At 48.6% G+C, this 24,581-nt stretch overlaps 1 protein-coding gene across 8 annotated transcripts in view; it reads left to right on the top strand.

The window, feature by feature from the left end:
• Nucleotides 1-24,581, top strand: part of LOC120614244 (uncharacterized) — a 183,930-nt gene that overhangs the window by 96,895 nt on the left and 62,454 nt on the right. For 3 of the 8 annotated variants that reach the window (XR_005655897.1, XM_039877030.1, XM_039877035.1), the window contains one exon: nt 6,247-7,430. The exons of 2 other annotated variants lie outside the window; for them this stretch is intronic. Coding sequence is in view for 4 of the 6 variants with exons in the window: in XM_039877030.1 (XP_039732964.1) it covers nt 6,247-6,583 (337 nt within the window). In the remaining 2 variants the exon portion in view is untranslated. Of the gene's footprint in view, nt 1-5,726; nt 7,431-24,581 lie in introns of those variants that run through there. 3 more of the 8 variants (XR_005655895.1, XM_039877042.1, XM_039877034.1) reach the window with 2 other exon arrangements.

Below are 24,581 nucleotides of genomic sequence, written 5' to 3'. Positions count from 1 at the left end.
CACTTTCAAGGTAATTCAAAGCGTTATGCTTGATCAGTGGGTAATCGTGTCTCCCCACTAAGCTTGAGGTGACAGCGGAGTCAGGTGTGCTCCTGTGGCTTGCGACAGTGCAGTCCGGCAGCACCTGTGGGTGGCGAGCGGGTGAACGAACACGGCCCGAGGCCGGTCGGCGTCTTTGTCCTTGTCTGCTCTGAGCTCTGGAGATGATGGACGCATCGGCGCGTGTGTAACCGCGTGCTATCGGGCCATGCATCGCTCCTTCATTCCTAATGACGCACGTGGGCTTTGTCGAAAACCGAACTCCTACTAGGGGCAGATAAACAACAAAATGTGTGTCATAGGCGGATAAGTCAGCACCGTGGGGCATTCCAAGGCCTGCTGAGGTGTTCCTAGGAGTTGCACACGATGCGTGGATGATGCGTTTCGCTCACCTCACGCGCATCCATCCCACCATGTGCTTTTGTGCAATGCCGCTCTTCAGAGGCACTGTGATTCAACGAGGTAGCGCATATAAAGGGTTTAGAACAATGCACAGGACTAATTTAGTGTTCAGTCAATGTTATTGAGGAGGAGGATGATGATGATGATGCTGCTGTCAGGACTGCATAACTGGAGCCTTAAATTAACTTCGCTCCAATACCCATGGAAAGAGTCGATCTCCTTGTAAACCCGGAGAAAGTTAACCCGTTCCCAGCCCGTGCTCTGAAATGGTCTTTAACCTTAATTTTCCAAAGTGATTGGAATAGTTAGTTGCACAGTTTGCCTTCAGTTTTCAGGAGTATAGTTTTCAAAAAGTTAAATCGGTAGCTGAGTAAATTCCAGACTAGTTACATGAACTCAGAGCCCTGTTCCATAGGTGGGATCTACCCAGACCTGTGTGGGCAAGGCTCTGCCGTGGTCTGCGTGTGAGGCTGCTGCACAGCCGCCCGCTGGGGCCCAGGTGCCGGCGTCCTCGGGGAGGGGCGGGGGGGTGCGTGTCCGCGGGGGGTGTGCAGCCGCAGACCAGCCCCACAGCGTCCTCGCCTTTGTGCCCCGGGCCGTGCCCTGGGCCGTTGGCTGCCGCAGGGGTCGGCAGTGGAGGCCCCGCTTTGACCAGGGCTGTGCCTTCTGGGCAGACACCCCAGAGCCCCCTGCTGATGTGTGGTGGTAGAGACGTGTTCTAGCTACACTTCAAACACTGCGTTGCTTTGAACAGCTGTTTCCAGTACATTCTAGAGTGGGAAGGGGATCCACCTTTTAACATTCTTATTTCATGATGTGTTGTTAACATAATAGCTTTGATTTTAAAACTGCCTTTTATTTCCATACTTTCGAACCCACAAAATTAGATAATTTGCACTTGGTTCCTATTCGTTGATGCATGTTATTAGGGTCTTATGATTTTCTTTCTTTACCTGAATAAATGGAATGTATTGAGATTAATAAATTTATTTTTAACACTTAAGAATTCAAAATTATGCAGCATGACACCTTTATTTTGCTTCTCCTCAGGCAGTAAAGATGTATTTTTGAAGGGACAAACACGTTTTCAGAACTAGAGAAGTCTGCAGTGCATGTGCTTTGTTAGTGTCATTGCCTATTTCCTTGAGTTCATTCACATCAGTCATTTAATGGGTTCTCAGCAGGTGGCGGAGTCATAGTTGTTTCAAAGAAGATGGAGGGCCACAGTTACCTGGTTACAAATTTCAAGAAGTTTTTTTCTCTAGGAGTTTTGTTTCTGCCATTTCCAGTTTATGGCAACTATTGCTCACACACAGTACAGGTGTGAGTGTGAATGTCTGATCTGATGAAGCACCCAGCACCGAGGGTGCATGGAGCTGTGACACACTCAGGAGTGGCTGGTCTAATGAGCGGCATCGCGGTAAATGGCGCCCTTCCAAACCGTGCGCCCCCCCGCCCCGCCCCTGGTTTCAGAAACGCGGATAGGTGCTTAGGGTCAATGAGGGATAAAGTCACGATTCGGGGAACACTGCCGCTCAAACTTTGTCACTCTGCTGCCTAAAACCATGAACGGGCTTCACGTCATTCTTAGAACGTGACCCTTTGGGTGGACCTTTCTGAGTTGGCCGGTGACTACCCGAGAGGTCTGATCTGCTTTTCTCCCCCGCCACCCCCCGCCGCCCCACAGGCTTCCTTTTGTTCGTGCCAAACCTGTTCGAGAATTAAAAGACTTCATATCTGCCCTTCCCGTGCCTGGAATGTTCTCCCTTCAGGTCCCGCAGGGCACACTCTCCCACAGTTTGGGTCTCGGCTCCTGCCCCAGCTAAGGAATTCTGCTTTCAGCACCCCCTCGTCCCATCCTCTACCCCTTACCCCGCTTCATTTTTTCAAATCGCTCATCGTTACCTGGAATTGTGTTACGTATTTGCTTTCTTATTTATTGTCCGTGTCTCCCACTAGAATGTACATTCCATCAATGCAGAGACTTTCCTGAATTGTCATTGCTGTGTCCCCAGTACCAACGACAGGGTCTGACCCCCAGTGGGTCTCAGGACTCATCCGTTGCATGGATGAATGCCCACATGAATTTGTGGGTTGATCCCTCAGAGCGTGTGACAGACAGTTCTGTTTTCTCTATTGGTCTACCTGACTGTGTAAGGTGACTTGACTGTCACCATTTCCATTTAACTAAAGAGCCTGGGACACAGGGCCTTAGGTCTAGAGTCATACAGTTTGCCAGTGGTAAAGCTGGGTTGCAGGACTAGTTTGCCTGATTTACTTTGGTTTGCTTAATTCAAAATAAAATGTTATTTCCGTTCAGGAAACAGAAGGAGGGCTGTACATTCTACAGGGATGCTTGCTTTGTGAAAATGTGAATCTTGGTCACTTAGCCTCAAGTTGTGAATTAAATTACCAGCTTAGCCATTAGCATCGTTTTAATATATAAATCATAGAAAAATATCGACATAAACAATTTAAAAAATCTGGTTATTTCCTTATCCTTGTTGGATTAAAGTATATTGTAAAATCCCTCTTTTTTATCTGGTAAAATTTAATTTAAAAAGAGACACTTCTTGAAGATTATTCCTCAGAGATCATTTTCCTATAATAATTAACATCCTACTTTATACTCTGTTCATCTCTCTCTTTTGACAATGGGAAAGCTAGCCTTTCTACCTGGTGACCATGGTACCTTCCCCAATGTCTTTTTTAAACACTATGACTCTTTGTTGAGGTGAGTGTCCTAGAGGCTGCCCACAATTTTCTTCAGTTCGGCAAATTCCCAAGCCTCGTTTGCTTTTCACGATCCTGACGCAGCAGCCATTAACCTCAGAAGCCTGCGGGACTTCTGTCGATTTCTTTTATCATGAAAAGAAAAGGTGTCATTTATGCAGAGATAATGTAAGATGAAGATGTCGGTCAGGTGTGCTATTAGCTAATACTTGATGAAAATTAAGGTATTAATGCTTTGACATTAAAGGGAAGCTGTTAAAAAAGGCAACTCTTTCTAAATTTTACCAATTACACGTTACTGCTGGTTTATGGAGAATTTTTACAAAATGTTTTGCAGTAACGACATGTTAATATAAATATTTTGTACCCAAAGTTCTGTGGCAGGTTTTCCTGATGCTTCCTTTAGCTGCATTCTCTGATGCTGTAGGAGGTGGCGAATGAATTAATGATATTTTCATTATTGTAATTGTACGTGTTCCTGATTTTAAGAGTGATTTTGGCTTTTGATGTGGGATTTGGTAATTCTTGTTAGGAGTCTTTCATCTTTTTGCTGGTGTTTTTGGAATGGGCGAAACCTCTTGTGCAAGCATAGCATACAGCAGGTGCTTAATACATGCTAGCTGCTTCCTCCACGACCTCGCCTCCTCCCTCTCCTCCCACAGGAACCTCTTTCTGGTAGTTGGGAATAAGCCGAACTACTTATCATTGTAACTGTCTCAGATAAGGGAATACTTGTTATTTTTTGCACCGGCTTTTGCATTTCTGTCATATTATTCTTTAGTATCTCTGGTTACTGTTGACTCTTCTATGAGTGTAGTAGTCATTTTTAACCATACTGATGTTCTTTCCCAATCTTCTCTTCCTTGAAAGCTAGCATTACTCTCCTCTGTTTCCATATCTGCTTTATTTCCACTGGTCAGAGATTCAGTATTTATACACAGCAAAGAATGTTCCAGGGCTGAAGTTTCCCTAGATCGGTTTAGAAACAGAGTGTTAAGCTTGTTGTCTTGGATCAAAGTGGCCGCTGGATGCGGTTAGTTTGATTGCTAGTGTCATGGAGATGCTGGCTGTCTTTGGAGGGACCCATACACTCCAGGGCTGTCACAGACCCTACTGTTTCCTGTCATTTGTACAGAGCGAACTCATTTATTTATCTGTCCAACTCATGGAGGCATTTCAGGCCTGACCCTTGCTTTGGGAATTGAGGAGGAATTGATTGTTCAGATGACCAAACTGATACAGTGTGACTAGTAGTTGAACTCAAGACTTAAAACCTGATGTTGAATTTAGCTTTGGCAGGAGCCGTGAAGACTAGTTACTTATCTTCTGTAAGTCTCAGTTTCCTTATTTATAAGAAGAAAATAATAAAAAATAAATGAATAAAATAAGTAAAAATAAATAAAAATAAATTTCCTTTTTTGTAAGCAGTAGACGTAATAATAATTCTTTCCTATCGGCATTGTCGTAAGGATTAAATTAAAGGATATTTGGTACATATTATATGATCAATAATAGAGGTTATTATTATTGTTACCCTAATTTTTATAGCCCCGTCAAGTAAGCTTTCAAATACTCATGGTCGGGACAGAAAGCTAATGGAAATACCCCTATAAAAATAAATATTCATGACACAATATACATGGTTGTTACAGTAATTAGCCTCAATGAGTAACGATGGCGATATATTTTGGATTGCTTCCATTTTCAGAAACTCACTTTCTAAGAAGTGCTTCTGGGAATGACTGCTTGGCAGGGAATGTGATATATGGTCTCTGGCCACGTGGTCTCTATTCCTCAGGGTGTCTCCTGTTATTGGTGACAAGTGCCTGGGACCCAGACACATGGGATTCCCGTAAACATTTGAAGGGACTAAAGGAAGGTATTTTTTTTGGCAGGGGACAGTGTGACCAACCCCTGTATCGTCATTACATGCTGCGGGCGAGGTGCTTTTTGGCCTTGGTTTCTGTGGAAGCGTGACTTATCGATGGCTTTACCGCTGTGCCCCTTTAGTGGCACAGGTGACGGGGGTGCAAATAGTGGTAGGAGACAGCAAGTGGCCATAATGCAGCAGAACTTAGTGACTTAAGATCACGTCAACGACCACGTATGTGGCAACCAGTCTGCTGCTTTTTGAATAAAATATCTTTGCTTTTAATAATGAATAACCTTTCATTTGTCAGAAGATTAACATTACATTTAATAATATAAAAGCAGGAAACCCATGAGACTAATGCATTTCATAAGCACAGATATTCCACTGGGGCCGTGATATGGAATCCGTTAGGTTTTTTCCATTGAGTTACTCTGAGTGCTTCAACAGCAAAAAAACGTCCATCTGCATACAAAGCAGCAGCACAGAGGATGAGGGGGTGGATGGCGGGCCCTGTCTAACCTCATTCATTCAGGAAAGATGGTGCAAGGCGGTAAGGCGTAAAGTGGAAGCATTTTGCAATCAGAAAACCCAGCGGGGGGCACAGTTCCCATATGTTCTCCACAAATCTTCGTTTCACTACTGTCTGTGTAGGCACAGCCTTAGAACCTCCATTTTTCAGGTGCAAAGATGGAAGATGGGGAAGGTGACATCCCTTTGCTGAGGTCATGTGGCTGGTTAGGGCCTGAGTCAAGATTCCACACCTTGATTGTCTGACTTCAAGGCCTGTACTCTGCGCACGATGCTGTCCTGCCTCCTTGTGAAGTGAATTTTACTTACGAGGTGTTATTCTTAGTGAACCGACAGCAGGTGTCCACCTCCAACCCTTTGGGACCAGAATCAGGAGGTGAGACCCAGGAGAGGACAGAACCCCCGCCCCTGGGAGCAACTCGCTAGACAGGGCTGGAGGCCCCATCAGAGGAGCAGGGACCAGATAATTAATCAGTCTGACAAATGGCTGCGTACGAGAAAGGAGGCAGCCGTGAATCGGGAGGCCAGAAAAGCAGGGGACCATTGGTGCCAATGTCGATGTGACTGAAGCAGGAAGACAGCTGGAAAGAGAACAGGAGGCAGAGGCAATGGGATGGGCTGAACGTCCTGATCCCTGTTAACCTTTTGCGTGTCCTTGGAGATGTCCACAGCCAGGGGAGAGCCACCTCCATGCACCACAGGCACCGGGCACGGAGGAGACACCCCTGGAAGTTCGGCTGGGCAAGGAGGAAGCCACAACCACCCTGGGGACACGAGCCATCGGAAAGGGAGCTGGCTGCTCCCTTCCACCTGCAGAGCAGCCCAGCTCAGCTCCTTCCACATGCGGACGCTGCTGGGGGCTGGATGGAGGGGACGATGAATGGCATTGGTCTACTGTCACTGTCTTGCTGGAACCTCATTTTATGTTTTAACCTGATTGGGGAAAAAAAACCTCTCAGTGAATGTGCCGGTCCTGGGTTTTCCGAGCAGATGTGGGGGTGGCAGTAGGGCAAGGGAGGACAGGTGCTGTGGGGGCGGCCACAGACAGGGCAGCAGCCCCACCTCCCCGCACCCGCCCCGGTCTCAGCAGATGTGCAGGAAGAGCCAGACCTGCAGTCTCTGTGCCCCCAAAATGCCATCACCACGAGAGAACAGTAATTTCCCACAGGAAATTAGGTTTTATGGCTTCAAGCTTGCATGTGCTTTCTGCATTCTTTTTTTTTTTTAGCGACATTTTCTCATCTTCGTACTTTGTTAGCGTTATGGAACCAGCCACTGGTGTGAAACAGAGCTGCCAAACATAATACAGAATTCTGTATAAGTCAGAAAATCGAAACTCCTCGTCACCGCGTGGGGCCCAATTTCAGGCGCTCTCATGTCGCGTGCGGCTGCGCTTCAAGCTCTGTCGCCGCTGCAGATCCGCATCGCATGCATATCATGCAGTCGCTGTGATAGCGTCACTGTCCCCTTGCTTTTTCCAGTGGCGTTGGTGCTGAATGGTGATGCGGTGTCAGAGCCCGGCTCACCGAAAGCCGCAGGGGCTTGATGTCAGCTGCGAGCTCACCCGCCTGGCCCCTGAGCAGCTGCTCGGAGTGCAGAAGGGCTGTGGGAATGGGGCGAAGGGTCCCCGGCCTCCAGGGCACTGGGACCTAGGCGCGGGGAGGGGGATTGTTCTAAAAAGCTTCATGCAGAGCTGTGAAGCAGGAAGGAAAGTTAAGGGCCCTTTCTTGAACAACTGCCAACTTTTTGGTACCAATTGAACACAAAGGTTATTGCCATTTTCCTGGAGAAAGGGACCTTAAAATGGAATGATACTTTCGTTTCTAATTATTGAATGAAAATGTATTTACTGAGACCCACTATGCGTCTGGTGTGTTTCGTGGTCTCACAAAACTGGCAGTGATGTTCGAGGATACCCGTGCAGCGTCTTTTCCACCGAGGAGGGCGTGGTGACGATGCCCTACTTTTTTCTGACCTGTTTTTGGGAGCCTCATTTAATGCAGCATTTTCACACAGTTGCCTTCCCTTCCTCCACCGGGTCTGGGGCAGGGCGAACTGTATTCATCTGATATAGAGTCCCCCACCTTCTGGGATGCCAAGCCAGAGGCACGCACGGGGCACGCCTGTACTAAAACGTCTAAGACGCAGCTGCACCTGGATGCGCCTTGCTTCTGTTTGCTAGTCGGACACCCCTGCCTGGCATTCCTGTTTCTGCGCATCCCATGCTCCCTTAATGAAAGGTGGACTCGCTGAGCACACGCCTCACTCACCCATCAGTTACACCCTCGGGCGTGCACGTTCCGGGGCGACGTTGGCACTTAGCGCTCGCTTAGCTCCGCATTCTGGGTTTCTGAGCTGCAGGGCCTCCCGGCCAATGGTTCTCTTACCTCCTGGAAAAAATTTCTGTTTTTTGTCCTCCATGAAGATGCCCGTGTCCTTTCATCTGTTAATATTATCCAATTCTATACTATTTATTCGTTACTGACTCAGAAAGCGTGTCTACTTCACTGGAGTTTTCTGATGGTGTGAAGGAGGGTCAACCTCTGTCATTTCAACGTGTGTATCAGGAGGCGTTAGGACTTAATTAAGCCCCAGGCCTGAAACACCTTCATAATCATGGGCATTAAGAACTCCAGCATCAGCTAAGAATGTGCCGAATGCCCGCTCCCCAGGGACCAACGGACTTAATCTGGAGACGGCCACTCCTGTTGCTCTCCTTTCGCAGAGGACGAAGCTGTCCAGAGAGAAGTTCAGGTCCCGCGGCTGCAAGCGGCGGTTCGGGCTCAGGTGCGCGGGCCCAGCAGCCCGCGTCTCAAGCACTCGTCCTTCCATTGCTGATCCGCAGCCTGACTCAATTTCCCGTAACACCCGACTGGATGGACTTCCAATCATAAGTGCTATCACAGAAATTACATCTTTCATGTTGCAATGAGCTTGGAACTCCCGTTTATTCCTTCAGATGAATCGACATTCCTCAGAACTCTGCCTAATAGCATTTCATATTTTGAAAAACACTCTGGTCCATTAGCCGAATCAATGAGGTAACAGTGGGGAGTGGGGAAAATGCTAAAAATACTGACAGACAGGAGCCCTGCTTGCTCAGGGTGAGCTCTTCCATGTCATGGCCGCAGAGCAGCTGAGCTCTCCTCAGCTAAGCCTAGAGGGCAAATTCCCGTTTACTCGACACAAGAAAAGACGGTCAGACACAAGAGGCGTTTGCTGTGCATTCGCGAATGGGTTCGCGCTGTGCAAGAATCAGGGAGAAAATGTCTGGAAGTTGCTAGGTGATGGTATTTTCTAAGTTCAGAGAAATTCAGGATTAGCAGGTGCTGGGACAATCAGTTTAATTTCATTCTTTTCAAATCTGGGTGAACTCGAGTCACTGGCAGCTGTCAGGATGACGGTAAAGTTCGTAAAACAGAGTCGTTTTAATAGCGATGCAAACACTTCCAATAGGCTGTCATTCGGCCATCCCCCTCATTCTCACCTGCCGGTCCCTGCTCCGCAGTAGGGTTTATAGGGGTACCATCGCCCCTCACCTGCTGGTCCCTGCTCCATAGCAAGCTGAGGTTTATAGGGGTGCCATCACCCCTCATTCTCTCCTGCCGGTCCCGGCTCCGCAGGGCTGAGGTTTTTAGGGGTGCGCTCTTCGGAAAGGCACACCGCTCGCTCTCATGGGGGATGCGGTGGAGGCGGTTCGGGAGACTAAAGGGCGGAAAGAACTCCCCCCCTGCAGTGGAGAGCGCTCTGACATGGGAAAGGCGGCTGCGATGGAGGCCGGATCTTCTGGGCGAGGGGCCGGAAAGGCCTCCTGGGGACTGGCGCCCACTGCACTTCTGGGGCGAGTGAGGTCTCGATGTGCGTCTGGATTCACTGGAAAGCTGTGCTTCTTTGGCTTCGAAGTTTTCTGACTCTCTTCGAGATGCCGTTAACCTTCTCCGAGGTGTCTTATTTCGGAACACCAAATCGCTCCTCAGAAAACGCTTGTCGATACATTAATTGCATTTGCTCATGTGAACATTTGCATTTATTCTCAATTAACTTTGAACACGTGATAGGGAACTACAGCCATCTTCTCACTGAGAACTGCTCACATAATGGCTTGGTACGGTCATGTCGAATGATGTTTAGTTGATGAGAAAATGACAGATACTGCGACAAGCTGCCCTTTCGATGTAAACAACATGGAGGACCACACGCTGCTGGAATGTCAGTCGATCCCAGGCCGGCTCTTCTCAAGCCACGTGCAGGCGGTCGCTCCTGCTTTGCGAGTGAGGCTGGAGTGAGGATGATGTTCTACAGCTTCGCTCTTGGCTTGGGAAGGAAAGGAATTTGCATTTCAAGAGGATGTATGTACCTAGTTTGATTTGCTAATTGGGTAAGTTAATTCAGGATACAGTACAACAAAGTGTCTGACCTTTCAAAGATGTGTTGTTGGTCCCGAGAATCGGGCCAGGGTCCCCACGAGAGGATCGGAGCACACAGCTGTCCCTCCCTCGCCTGTACCTCGGAATATTTTTTTGTGTCCAGTCTTTCTAGCCTGACTTCTCTCTGACTTCCTGACAACTCAGTGTCTTTACTGTTCTTACCTCATGGATAGTCTTGGCCTTCTTTTATTTCCTTCTGTCCGTGTATCTTCTGTGACCATCTCTCCCTGCGGGTGTGGTCTTGTTTTAGGCTTCTCGCATGCCGAGTGCCAGATGCAGCTCGCATCAGCCCTCTCTGTGGACAGATCCGACCATACCCTCTCCTTCCGTCGCTCATTTCCAGTGCGGGCAGTCCTGTTCTAGCAGCAAGCTCTGCTGCTGCTCCTACCACATCCACGAGCCGCTTCTCCACGTATCGAGTAGCCACTATTGATTTTTGTAATTTAAACTATCACTAATTTTGCGCACACACAGAGGTATTATTATCACTGTTTCACAGGTAGCTGAAATGAGACTTGCCCAAGTCCTCACAATTTCCACTAGTCAGGACTCTTTCTATTGCAAGTGAGAGAAATCCAACTTAAATTAGCTTAAATTAGAGCTTCGATTATCTCCTGTTCAAAGGTTCGAAGGTTGGAAGGTTGAAAAAGTTAACTTTTAGGCATCTTTGGACCCAAAGGGATTTCAACCTTGTCATCAGAAATGCATCTCTTTTTTCACATATCTCGGCTTTCTCTCTGTGTCGGACTCATTTTTCTGCAACTACTTCCCACTCGGTAACGAGTTGGGTTGCTGGTGGCTCCAGGCTTAGGTTCCACTTAGACTGACCCCAGAGAATATATGAGTCGCCCAGCTTTGGGAAGAGCCCTGGGGATGAGTCCGAATTCACCTACTTTGGAGTCCATGCCAACCCATGCACCAAACCCTGCGGCGTGGTGACTGGACTCTGAGCAACCCGCCCTGCCTCAGGCGCCACCGTTGGAGCCGGAAGGTAGGCCGGGCTCCTGAGCCACCTGGACTGTCACTGGAGATGGGAGGCTCTTTAGAATATGCTGGGCAGAAAGAGAGCACATGTGTACTGCGTACCTGTAGACGGCCGAGTCCCCACCTGGGTGCACGTGAATCGGAACATCAGTGTGGAACTGTGCTCGCCCACCACTCAACGAGCATCAGGCGCCTTTCAAAGTGCTGGAACGCAGCAAGGAACGAGAAAGATGATGTGCTTGCCCTTATGGAGCTTACATCCTAGGGCAGCGGTCCCCAACCTTTGTGGCACCAGGGACCGGGGCTCCTATGAGATTCTAACGTCTGACGATCTGAGGCGGAGCTGAGGCGGTGATGCTGGCACTGGGAGTGGCTGCACGTACACATGAAGCTTCGCTCGCTCCCCCCACCGCTCACCTCCTGCTGTGCGGCCCAGTTCCTAGCATCCACAGATGGGTACCAATCACAGCCCGGGCGTCAGGGACTCCTGTGACCTAGGACAAGGCAGAAAATAAAATACTCAAAAGTATAACATAAATGCAGGTGGTGGGAAGTTTGACAGAGAAAACAAACATTAGGGAGTTAAGGAATGACTGGGCTGTGAGCGAGTGCTTGATTCGGCTGGTGAGGTGAGGAGGGGACGTTTGTGCAGGAGCGGGGTGACAGCCGTGAGCTGTGGGAAGAGCAGGGAAGAACACCCCCACAGGGTGGCAGCAGGGGCCTCGGGAGGTGATGCTTGCAGCTTGGGTCCTCCTCTCATTCGTTGCTCTCCTCCCCCTTCTTGGACGGCAGATGGCAGCTATCTCGCGTTCTTCCTAAGTAAATCCGGACTGGTGACCACATGGGTCTTCGTTCCTGATGCTGGAAACAGTCACTGTCATGGCGGCTGAGTGATGGACGTTTAATTTTGCAGTCACGCTGGGCTTCAGAGCTGTACTCGCACCTCCGTCTCCATTGTTAACTCAGCTCTTCCCTTTTGTCAAGGTGACAGCCGTTTGTCACTTCCCACGCCTCCATGCTCCCCTGCCGCTGCTTTTGCTTGTCTTCTTGGCTGCTCGCCATTTGCGTATTTTTCTGATTTCTTCTCTCTCCTGCATCTTTTTCTGTTGCTTGGTCCAGACGGCTTGGCTTTTGCACAAATTGGCTTGGCTCTTAGTCATTACTATTTAGAGAATATCCTTTCGTTCTATGTAACGAATCGACCAATCCTTACATGTTCTGTATAATTTTCAGCTCTTCTATTCCTAACGATTTTGCTGTGTTCTCCTCTCTTCTTCTAAGGGTACTTAGCCCGACCTGGCCGGGCGCCATTCTGGGGCTGCAGGACAGCTGATCTACAGAGTGACTGCTCTGTGGTCTTTGTTCTCACTCTTTGTAGCCTGAATCTACGCTAGAGCCAAACGCCAAGATGCTTGCTACTTGCCAAATCTTTTAAATTCAGTCTTGGCAACGTCTCTCACAGCCACATTTTTTTCTTACTACCTGCAGCATGACCAGCCTAATCCAGACCCTTACAGTTTCATATCTGAACGAATATGGCAGCCTTCAGTGGGCCACATCTCTCTCTCCTCCTCGGTCTCTCTTTTCCATTTCTACCAATATTATTCCCAAAATACTGCTTTCATAGGGGCATCCCTGTGTCAGAATCTTTCAAAATCTAGTAGCATGGAGTCTGCCTCCTTGGCCTGGCATCCAGCATGCTTCGTGGGGAGTCGTGGACCCGCCGTTTCCAACTCGAATCCTGCAGCCTGTGGGGATCCTCGGCAAACCCGTTTCAGAATGCGCGTGGAGCAGTCCTGATTTCACACTGTTATTTCTAAACTGGACTCCTCGCCATCACCTGGCCCAGAATGTTCTCCCTGTTCTTCTTTGTCTCTATAAATACAGTCGATAAAAAGAAATTCAGTTCCTAGTCCAGGCCTATTTAGAACTCCTCTGTGACAATCCACATTAGAAGCTGTCATTCCTTCCCAAATTCCACTCTTTCATATACGAAAGCTTGTTTTCTGTCGGATATTGTCAATTACTTGTTTATAGGGGAAGATGATCTCTGCCAACTTGCCGGCGTGTCTCCCCATCCTTGAGTTGCTTCTGTCCTTCCTGGTGCCTGCCTGTTATTCTCTTCAAAATACGCATGCTGACTGATATTTTTCTTATTATTCTAGTTTTGTGGTAATGTGGGAGACCAGGCAGGAAGGCCAAGTTCAGATATAGATTTCCATATAGATCTCGTCCTATGTATTCATCTACATGTCTATGAACATCTTTGTGTCAGGGAAATTCCTTTGAATGAATAAAACGCTGATAGCTGTGAAGTTTGTCTTTGCAGCAAGTTTCCTGGACTCTTCACTGTTACCGTTTCTTTCCTGAGATGCTGGGGAAAGACCTCCCCAGCTCTGAGGTTCTTTTCCATTTTAGCTCTGACGGTGCTTGTGCTTCTGACAGGGAGCGTCGGTGAGCTGGCTAATGGCGTTAGCGCTCAACTAACCGAGACCATTGAGGTAGATGATCGTGTTCATTCACTCAGATGGAAACCCAAAGAAGACTTCTCGAAACACTGATATTTACCATGTGAGAGAGATGCCCCTGTTCCGTTCCCGACGAGCTGTGGAAATACGGGGGCGCTTATCCTCCTGGGCGAATCGGCCCCTTCCAGTCCTTAAAAAAGAGAAAAAAAAATTAGACGTTTACTAAAGTGAACATAAATGAGTATGTAGGATATATTTAATACTGTTCAAAATGGGCATTTTAGGATATTTTGAACACTTTAGAGTAAACACTCTACCGTTTAAGACAACATGTGAGACGTATAATTTGCTAAATTTGCTAATTTGACAAAATGAAGTTTTCTGAGCTTAGTATTAAGATTATTGGAATCACTATTTTTTAAATTTATTTTTAAATTATTTTGATTTTCCAGTTACAGTTCACAGTCAGTATTATTTTGCATTAGTTTAGGTGTACAGCTCAGGGGTTAGACATTTATATACCTGCGGGAGTGATGTCCCTGATTAGTGTATACAGAGTTATCGCAGTTACACACCGTTATCACGATTTTATTGACTGTATTCCCTGCGCTGCACTTCACATCCCTGTGGCTATTTCGTAACTGCCAATTTGTGCTTAATCCCGCCCCGTTTTGCACCCGGTCTCCCAAACCCCTGCCGCGTGGCAACCGCCGGCTTGTTCTCTGCACCTGTGAGTCTGTTTCTGCTTTGTTTGTTCATTTTGGAATTACTCTTTAAAGCGCTTTGCAGGCACATGTAATATGAATGCATGCATACGTGTACATATATGTACATATATACGTGGATCTGGTAAGGACCGTTTCATTAAGCCAGTAAGTTCATAGTATTTTATAACACTTCATCCACACATATTTCAAAGGTCTATACTTTATATGCATTTTATTTTAACCTTCTTGAATATTATAATTCATAAGTTAAGCTACTAAAATAAAGAATTCGCATTAACAGTCTTTTTATTAGCTCTCAAACATTATTTTCCAAATATTTTTCTTAAAAACAAAGTATTGGTAATGACAGTAGGTGTCGCTATAGCAAAAGAAATCAGCTATTCAGAGGTGTCTTTCCCCAGACTACATCACCACAGGGTGAGCGAGGTCACACTCCTTTGTGGAAGCTCCACGTGTCCATCCCCTTGCTCTGAGGAGAGAGTCTTCATGTAGCCAGCTCTCACTTGGCATGAAATCCTTGGGACTAGGAAGTCTGTGGCCTTTCTGAGAGGTAGTTCTGATGTTCACAGGCCTAATAGTCAGGATGTTCTTTCGTAAATATGATCAAAATTCTGTCTTCTAGATTCTGAATCATTTATTTTTATTCAATGTCCCCAAAATAAGTCATCTGATTATATATTGCTTTGCCAAAATTTTCTTAATTATCTAAATAATTCATCTATTTTTGAAATGAAAATAAAAATGTCCACCTTATAAAATTGATGGTGAGCGTGAAATAGGGCATCACGTGCACCCTTCCGCTCATCTACAAACAAGCCGCTGAGCACCTGCCATGCACTGGGCGCCGTAGTTAAAGCCGGACTCTGTCTTTTCCCTGATGGTGCCTTCGGTCCAGCAGATTTACACAGATTTGTTTTGTGACACTTATGTTACTGTTTGTGAGTAAGAGGCGTAATTATTATTGAGTTCTTTGGCCCAGTAGTGTGCGATGGAGCCGTTGAAGTGTGCCCTTCCGGGGAAACAGCAGCAGCGATTGCCACCTACTTCCTGCCGAGTGGCGTTTGCCCTCCTGGGAACAGCCCCCTGTCCCCCTCAGGTGACCACTCCCATTTCACTGCGCGGCACGTAGGTTGCAAAACACCGATTCCCCTCCATCCTCCAGAAATGGGCGTCAGACTCCGGAGTGGTCAGTTAGGGTTTATATTCTCGTGTCCACAGTGTCATCATGTGAGGACCCTCCACGGTCCATTTCCTGCTGCCTACTTGGACCTAATCTCTTGTCATGCCTGCCTCACACCACACCTGTACACACGGTGATGCTTCTCGTTTCTGTTTTTGCTCATATTTGTCTCCTAGGGTGTCTTTCCCCTGCCTCTTCTTTGTCAATTCAGTCCATCCTTTAAGGCCTGGCTGAGCAGCTGTCCTGCCCCCAGTGGGTAATGTCCCTTCTGAGAGCCTCCTTGCCCATCAGGCCGTTCTCCACATGCTGTTTTCATGAGACTCACGGGATCTCTGCGCCCACTGAGACGGTGCCCTTCTGCGGCGGGGCTTTGTTGGCTGGCACAGTCCTGAAGAGTCGTTGGCGTGCCATGTGCTGAGTCGTTCCCACTCCCACCCTTTGTGTCTCTGAAACGAGGACCGCTTCCCCCCATTTCCTCAGGTCGCGCCGGAAATATCCAGCCTTCGCTCGGCGAGCGTTTGCTGAGCAGCGAAGGCTCCTGGACCGGCCAAGCCTGCCCCGTCCCTTCCTCCTCCCGTCTCCTCCAGCGTCCGCAGCCCGGGCTATTCACTTGGCAATTAATCATGCGCTGTCTTGTGGCGTTTCTCTTTTGTGATGTGTTTTTATGTGGTACTTAGTCTATTATTTAATATTTTACATACTGACATATGAATAGGGATATTCTATTCATTCATTAGCATACTTATTATTTATTCATTATAATGTTTTTTTGAGAATTAATTATAATTCATATCATTTTTCTCTTTGCACAGTGTATCAGTTGGAGTTCTGTTTATGCTAGCAACAGAAACTGGCAAATTTGAGACAAAAACGACTTACTGGAAGGCAGTCGGGGGACTCACTATAGTAGAGGGAGGGCTGGAGGACCAGGCGTGGTGTGGAAAAGAGACGGGCCGGACAAAGTCAGTGGAAGGACGGCAGGCCGGAGTCAAGCTGGTGAGAGCGAGCTCCTTCTTACCTCCTTCTACTCTCACCCTGATGGAGACTCAGCGCCCTGGGAGGCTGTGGCTGCGCTCAGGCGGCGGGCTGGCCCCTCAGCTGTCCTAGAGTCAGGGGAGGGAGAGGGTGAGGGAGAGCTTGCAGGGCTCCCCTGGGCTTTATCATGGCTGTCAGGAACTCTCAAGAAAGGAGTGAATCTTGGGTAGTTAAAGAAAAAAGATAAATATGTATTAGCGTTTAAAATTAGTTGTGCGCACAGACTCGCTATCCAGTCTCAATATTACCAGTGACTAATTGTATGGCCTTATGCAAATTTCTCCATCTCTGTACGGGTCAATTTTTCTCCTTTACAAAACAGAGATACCACTGTTTAGTTTTACATGGCGGTTTAAGAATTAAGTTAAATAAGGTGTTGTTCGAAAAATGGCTATTAACGTCGGCCACATAGTAGGTGATCAATAAATGATGACTATTATTGATTGATCTGTGTGCCCACAGCATGAGGCTATTTAGTATAGATGAGGTGAAGAAGTAGCAAGTGCTAGCTCTGCCCTTGAATAGTTAGTACTTTAATCAGAGACAAAAGCACATCATGATTTCATTTAATCCTCACAACTACCTTGGAATTAGACAGAGGTGTTTTAATCATCCCCATTTTTCATACGAGCAATCAGAGATTCAGAGACGTTAAGCAACTTGACAGTGGTCTCACAGCTCTGATGTGGCAGAGCTGAGGCTGGGGCCAAGGTTTCCTAGACCCATTGCTCTCGCACCCGGGGAGATAAGTATAGCTCAGTGGAGGACAGAGGGACTCTGTTCAGTTCCAGTCAGGACGATTTATTGAATCCTGTGACAACGGGCATGCCAGGCGCTGTGGGAAATATAAATATAATTAATATATAGTCTCAGGTCTCAAGCAGGCAGAGAGGCGTGCAAGCACACAACTCACTGAGGTAGAAGGTAATCCATGATGCGTGCTGCGTTTCCCCTTAGCTCTTTCTATGTGTCAGGCTCTGTGTCAGGTGCTGAGAATTGAATAGAAAACAAAAGAATAAGCAGCCCGTCCTCAAGGAGCTTGCATTCTGTTGGAAGGAGACAAAAGCAAATGTATACATGTGAGGTGATGCCCGCTGTCGGCGGCGGTGCCTGCTGGGAAGGACGTGCACTTCGTGAAACCGAGCTGGGACTTTGGATGAAGCGCGCCTCTTGGGGCCTGACCTGGGGCCTGACCGTGTCGGGCGTGTTGACAGGTGCGGGCAGAGTGTCCAGGCAGTGGGTGGCCAGTGCGAGGGCAGTGAGGTGTGGTGATGCCGGCGGCTGCGGCGGCGGTGTGGCCGGCGTGGAGAGGCGGATGATGCCGGCGGCTGCGGCGGCGGTGTGGCCGGCATGGAGAGGCAGTGCCGCCCGTTATGTCCCCGCCTCACGCCGTTGGCAGCCAGACCCCGTCTGCATTTAGGACAATGCTGGCGATGGTGTGAAGGACATTAGAGGGGGCAAGCAGACCGTTGCTAGGTTCCCGCAGTACGTCATCTGAGAGGTGGCGAGGGCCACGCGGTGACAATGGAGAGGAGATGGGCCAGAGCTGTCGAGGCTGAGGGCTGACTGCACGCTGATGGACGGTGTAGGTAGTGGGGAGGCAGATGGCGGGCATCTGTGCCGGGGTGCTGGGGACATGCCAGGTGGAGGTCCCAGGGTTCCACACACAGAGCTCACACTGTCGGCGGATGTGAGAGAGACAGCCGGAAAGGCCGGGCTAGAGCCTAGGACGCTTGGCCTTTAAGAGCAAACCTATTCCAACTAATTTCCTATAATCTGTGAAAAATTTTGTGAGGTTTTAGGCTATTTTCAAGAAGACATGAGTTTCACAAGTATTTGTCAGAAGCAACTGGCATTTTTTTTTTTTAACCAATGAAAAGGTTTCTTCTTCAAAAAAACAGAATGCTCAGTAAGAAGAAAGCTGGTTGATGATTTCTATTTCCTTTTCTTACTTTGGAGGCTGAATTATCAGACTTGTTCAGGTCTGAGAAGCCACATTAGTGACTATTACAACACAGCCTTCGCGTATGAGGAGGATCTTGTTAGAATAATGTACAGCTGGTAATGGAGAGAGACTGTCTCTCGTGTCCCAAGATGGTGATAGGAGAGAGGAGGAGGAAGCAAGATTCTTCCTAGAACTTATGTGTGGTCATTTCGATAGTTCTAACAAAACATCAGACACAAAAGACTAGGTCTGGGGGCAATAAAAATGGATAAATGAGAAAAAAAGAGATGTCAGCAAGAGAGAAAGGGAGTCTTTTTATGAGCACTTGAAGAGTTTGACTTGGAAGTGAACAGCTCTCTGCAGCGCTAAGTTGAACCAACTAGAAAGCAAGATGGCAGGTCTCGTCCAGCACGGGCCACGAGAGCCTGCTCCGTGTCGTCCCTCCCTCAGCTGTCACAGAGTCTGCTCCCGAACCTCACAGCGCCGTCTTCGTAGATACCAATTTGGAGGCACGGAGCCAGGGGCGTGGAGACACTTCATTCACCCACATAGGTCACTTGAAATCGCCACCTCCAGTGTCGCAGCCTCGGCATCGGCGCTGACTCACAGAGCTCCTAACAGACAAGTGGGAGTGTCCCAGACTGCAGACCATGCCACGTGAAGCCAGGGAAGGAAGAGGAGCTGCTCGCCACGCAGGCTGGGGACAGCCTGCTCTGAGGGAGCGCAGCCCCTTCCGCGGTGGGTGTGCGGTGCTGTTGCTGTGGTGGCTGTCACAGTGTCTCCGCTGCCTTCCCGTTTTGTATCTGTTTATCCAAGTTGTTTTGGAAGAAGGACTCTGAGGTTTGGAGACGTGCATACTCTTTGCGAAGGCCCGGGCCGTGGTGGGCAGTCCAGGCCGTGGGGCTTGTTAGCTGTGACGCGGGCAGCTTGCTCGCCTTGCATCCTGGCTTGCTTTCCTACCCTTATGTTGCCCTGTCTCAGGCACATTTACTCTTTATAGCAAGAGCAGGAGAAAATTCCATTGCCATTGTTTTCACAGGCGAAGGAACTATACATTTCTCAAGGACACATTGCTAGTAAGTAATGAACTTGAAATTTTTACTGTGTCTATTTCTCCTCTGTAACTGCTGTCCTAAAGTTCCTCTCATTTGTAAAATATGGATGTCGCTGACACCAGTCCCATGGGATTGTGTGCGGATTAAACAATATAACTGTGAACTGCCTAGTGCTTTAGGGTGCGGCAGGCCGTAGGAAAAACCTTCATCCGTAGCAGTAAAGTCCCCGCAGGAACATAACCCTGTGACTCTTCAGTGTGGGTTAGTGTGACGTAACCAGCACTGAAAGCAGGTGATAAGGAACACGACCACGGGCATGCATCTCTGTGGCAAAATGTCAGGTGTAGCATCTGGATGGGAAACACACCCTCGCGCACTTCGAACCCTGGATTGTTCTGTTGACCCCAGCTTGCTTTTCCGTTAAGTAACATTTGCTCTAATAAAGTTATGACACCAGGTTCCACCTAAGCAGAGCCTTGTAGGGGTCTGTGGGAGGCTCGAGTCCCGGAAGGAATCTTTGATCTGGGGCCACAGAGCGTAGTCTCTGATGGCTCTGGTATGTGCTGTGAAATCCAATGCGAGCGGGCTGGGCACAACGGAGAGAAGCAGGTTTTAGCTCAGAATCCAGATTTTTACTGGAATAACAGCTGTAGGGCCAGTATTATTCTAGGAAAGTCCTGGTCAAAACGCGTAAAGCAGAGTGAAGAGGACTGTGGTCTGGCCACGTGCCTCGCTTAGGTTTAGACCTTTTCGCGCCAGCAAAACAGAAGTGAAAAGCATGCGGCTCCTAACGAGAGGGGGCGTGGAGGAGGGCGGGTTGGACGCGGACTGACGTATTAGACTGTGATGTCGCCGAGACAGGGTGGTGGCGTCTTACTCACCCCTTACAGCTAGAGCCGGGCTCAGGCCCCATCAGGAGTGTCCCCATGCGCCCTCGTTGACAGTTGTGGGCTCGTCTACCAGGAGAGAATGAGCAAGGCCAGCTCATCGGGACACTCTTGGGCACTTGTCTTGATGGGCGGAGCCCTGGAAATGCTAATGGGGAACCTGAGCCAGCTGTCTGCCCAAGGACAGCACACCAGGCTGCAGACCACCCAGCAGGCTTGGGGCTGCACCCCTCGGGGACCTGCCAGGACAGGTGCCCTTTTGTTTTGTGTCTGGTGCACAGTGGGACATCTTAAGGCAGACACATATCTGGTAGCAGCATCACAAGGTCCTGGATTCCAGAATCTTCAGGGAGGGGAAAAGGGATGGGAGAAAGTCGGGGAGAGCAGCGGTATTGTTCTAGGCCCACGGCACAACTAGCGAGGATTTGGTTTTTAGGAGGTTCAAGGCATAGAGTGGAGGAGCAAAGCTGGTTGTTTCGTGGAAGGAAGTGTCACTCCTCTGACTGGGAGTTAGGAATCCCAGAGTGCAGTGTTAAGAGGGGTTACAAGGCCGTGTGGCTTGCTGGACCCCCGCAACAGCCCTACCAGACAGGAATTTTGGGTGTCCTCGCGTGTGGGTGTGACCGAGTTTCAAGGGGGCCAGTGGACACACCCAGGGCCGTAGGAATAGAGGTGGCCGGACCCCATCGGTACTCTTGACTATTTAATTTTACCACCTCAAAGGTTGTTACGATGTTTAAAGTATAAAAAATGTCAGAGAGAAAGGCAACAAACACTAGTTTTTAGCCCTTCACAATGAATGGTAGCTCAGTGGTCAGGCAGCTTCATGGTGTCTGGATTACAAACCTTGGGCTTTTAAGCAGTGTTTTCCCTTGACATTCTCTACATAATGCATAGAAGAGTAAGCACATGGGTCGATAGTTACAAACTGGTAATTGTGTTGCGATGTTTGGATACACACCAATCAAATTCACTTATTGATAACCTAATATGTGTCTGGTAGGTGCTTACATTCATAGATTCGGAAGAGAACTAATGCGTGTTCTTTAGTAGAGATACAACATAAATGAGATTACATTTGTGAGCAGGAAAGGGGAAAAATACTGTTTTCTGAGTATTTAACACTCCTGGAAGGAAACTTGCTATAAACGACATGATCTGTGTAGAGTAGGGACTAACATTTTGAGGACCAACTCTATGCTTGATGTCGGGAAAGACTGTAAGGTCTAATTTAATAGATCTCGCCTTGTGAGGCAGTTATCATCCTTATTGAGAAATAAGGAGACAGAGGCTGGGAAAACTTAAATGAGCTCACAGCTAACACCTGGTTAGAGCAGGTGAGAGCGTATTAGAACCCAGCTGAGGAGACTTTCCGCTACATCACAGGCCTCTTCACAATCTATGTGAGAATGTGAGGTACCAGCCGGTCCCGTGCATGAGACAGGAAGTGCCTCAGCGTTTAAGGAGGCGGGGATTCGACTCAGGGCTTTTGGAGCTTACAGATCCTTGGGAGGGCCTGCGCCGCAGGAGCGGGTTCTCGCGTGATCCGGTGGACGAGCCCAGAGCTACGTGGATGTGACCCCGTGGGAGGGTGTGTGCCTTTGGGCCCCCCCGGGAGACTGGCAGAGCAAGAGCTGCCAGGGCACCTGGGGGACGGACTAGCGGAAGCGTCATGCCGCCACCACTGCTCCGGGTGTTTGGGGAGCTGAAGGGTGGGTGCCACGAGGCTTTCTGGGGGAGCCCCGTGCTTCCATGGCCGCGATGGCCGCAGTCTCTGCCCCGGTCTCTCTCCCTGTGTCTACATGGCGGGGCTTGATGTGCGAATGGAAGCCTTTGTTGCCGGGGCGTCTGGGAAATATAAATTTTAGCTTCCCAGCCTCTCAGCCAGGAGGTGGAGAGAATGGAAGACGAGGGAGCCATTCCGGAAACGGCATTACGATTAGTTCGCGCGTGGCAGTCATTCCCGGGGGGCGCATCGCCTGGCAGGTCGCGGGATGGAGGGCTGCCTGGCCTGGCGATGGCCACCCTCCCAGTCGTCTCTTCGCCGCTCTCGATGTCTTCAGGCGCTGCCGACCGAGTAGGACCTCTGCTCTAGACTCAGCTGCTGCCTCTGTCATCAGTGTGTGAAGCAGTTCGTGTCAAACGGCAGCCTAATTGCCCACCCACTACACCGAAATGTGGCGCGTGACCCGCCATGAGCTTCCACGTGTTTCTACAGGGACTTCACCTGACATGCAAGCGAGAACTTCTGAATATGGGGCAAAACCAGACGGGCTCTCCCTAGGCGTCGAATACCGTGTGAAACTAGCATTTCTGCCTTGGATTTCGAGATTAGTTTTGTTCTTCAAGAGACATAGCGACGTCAACATGGATGGATCTCGAGATAATCATGCTAAACGAAGTAAGCCAGACAGAAAAAGTTGAAAATCACCTGATATCACTTATATGTGGGATATAAACCTAAAAGCAACAAATGAACAGGACAAACAGAGACTCATGGACATAGACAATAGACTAGTGGTTATCAGAGGGGGGCGGGGAGGTAGACGGGTAAAGGGGGTCAAATACATGGTGACAGAAAGAAATCTAACTATGGGAAGCGAACACAGAGTGTAAATATATATATATGCCTTACTGTTAAAGTGTACAGCTGCAACTTATTGGATTTCATTAACCAATGTCACCATAAAAATAAATAAATAAAAAGAGAGACATAGTGATGTCAGCAGGTGAACTGAAGGTTGAAATCCCAATTGCTTTGAAGGGACATCAGGCCTTATGAATTTGCATTAGCGCTAAAAACAGCAGGGGAATAGTGTAATTAACATATGTGAAATTCCATTTCTTAATACAAAGCAAAACCTAGAATGAACCCTACAAAAGGACCTTTGGCTAAACACTCTGGTCTATCAGAGCCAACAATATCTACTGAATAGTCTGGTTGTTATACTTGAAGGTCTTTATTTCTGCAAGTTGTGGGTTTTTCCTAAATTTCTAGCGTGTATTTTATTACGGGTTGACCTTTTTTCCCCTTAATTCTTTCAGTCATTACTATGTAGTGGCACAAGTGTTTATTTCTTCTTGAGGGTACTCGATTCCTAAAATCAAAGAGCAGCGTCGCAGGCTCGCAGGCAGCCGGAAGCATTTGCATGCTTCACCGAGTGCGGAGTGTGCCCCTGCTCTCAGAGCGCCCCGCGCAGCCCGCAGTCCACGGCAGAGGGGAGGCCCCTGTTCAGATGGCTGCTCCGCCCCGAGCTGCTCCAGACGAGGAGACGTCCGGAAGGGGACTAGAGGGGGGCCGAGCGCGCCTCGGAACTGCCGCGGCAGTGAGAGATGACTCAGTGTTCTGTGCTCGGACATTTAAAGTGTGCTTCAGTTTTTATTTTAATTTTTCTGGTGAATCTTTCATCAATAAAATGGTCAAAATAACCTTCTATGGGAACAAGAGACAAAATACTTAAGGGAAAAATTGATCACATCGCACAATTACCCTGCAGATGAGTGCGTATGACAGGGAGGGTTTGTGTACGGCTGAGGGAGTCTGAACACTGGCAGCCGCCCCGTTGTCATCTGTCTGTGTGGGCGTGTGCTGGGGTCGTGTGGGCCTGGGTGCACACGTGTGTGCTCTGCCCAGGGGTTTGCGAACCTCGGTCAGTGCGGTCATGGGGGCCCTGCTCTGAACTTACCTGGTCTGTCCTGTGTCACGTGAACAAACATGAGTCGAGGCTGAGTACGAGCAAATATGACTTTGTGTCTAGGTCTCTGTATCAAAGAGCATTCAGGTGGGCATTTTGCATGGGGACGAGGCCATATTCTTACATATTTGTGTGAAGTTATTGTTTTTAAAACATTTGGTTACCAATATTGATTGCCGGTATCCTGCTTAGCGTTCTGCCATCCTGGCCACTCACCTTGACCAAGATGGAACTTAAATGGTACCACTCACGTCTGTGCTGTTTCAGACACCGCAGACCGCGGGTCAGCTAGGAGTCGGAGGGCGACGCCGATGGCAGCCTCACCCTCAAGAACAAAGGACAAAGCTAGAGATGCGTCCAATGCCCCGGCAGGACATCCGCCGGTGCAGGGTCACCGCCGACTCCTTCGTTTTTGTGCCCAGTGCCTTACCAGTTGAGTTCCGCCCGCAACGGGCAGCACGCTCCCCTCTGCACGGTTCTCCCACGCCTGCTCTTTCAGCGGATTTGAAACCAGAACACCTCGCGATTTCTAGTGTCTTCTCTCTTTGTCTGTGACATGAATGAGGAGAAAATTAGTGCAGAACAGAGTCTTAACTCAGAGA

Source organism: Pteropus medius, unplaced genomic scaffold (assembly GCF_902729225.1).
Source record: "Pteropus medius unplaced genomic scaffold, Ma_sr-lr_union100, whole genome shotgun sequence".
NCBI lineage: Eukaryota > Metazoa > Chordata > Mammalia > Chiroptera > Pteropodidae > Pteropus > Pteropus medius.
Note: the sequence above shows the minus strand (reverse complement) of the source record. Positions and strands in the feature narration are given on the sequence as shown.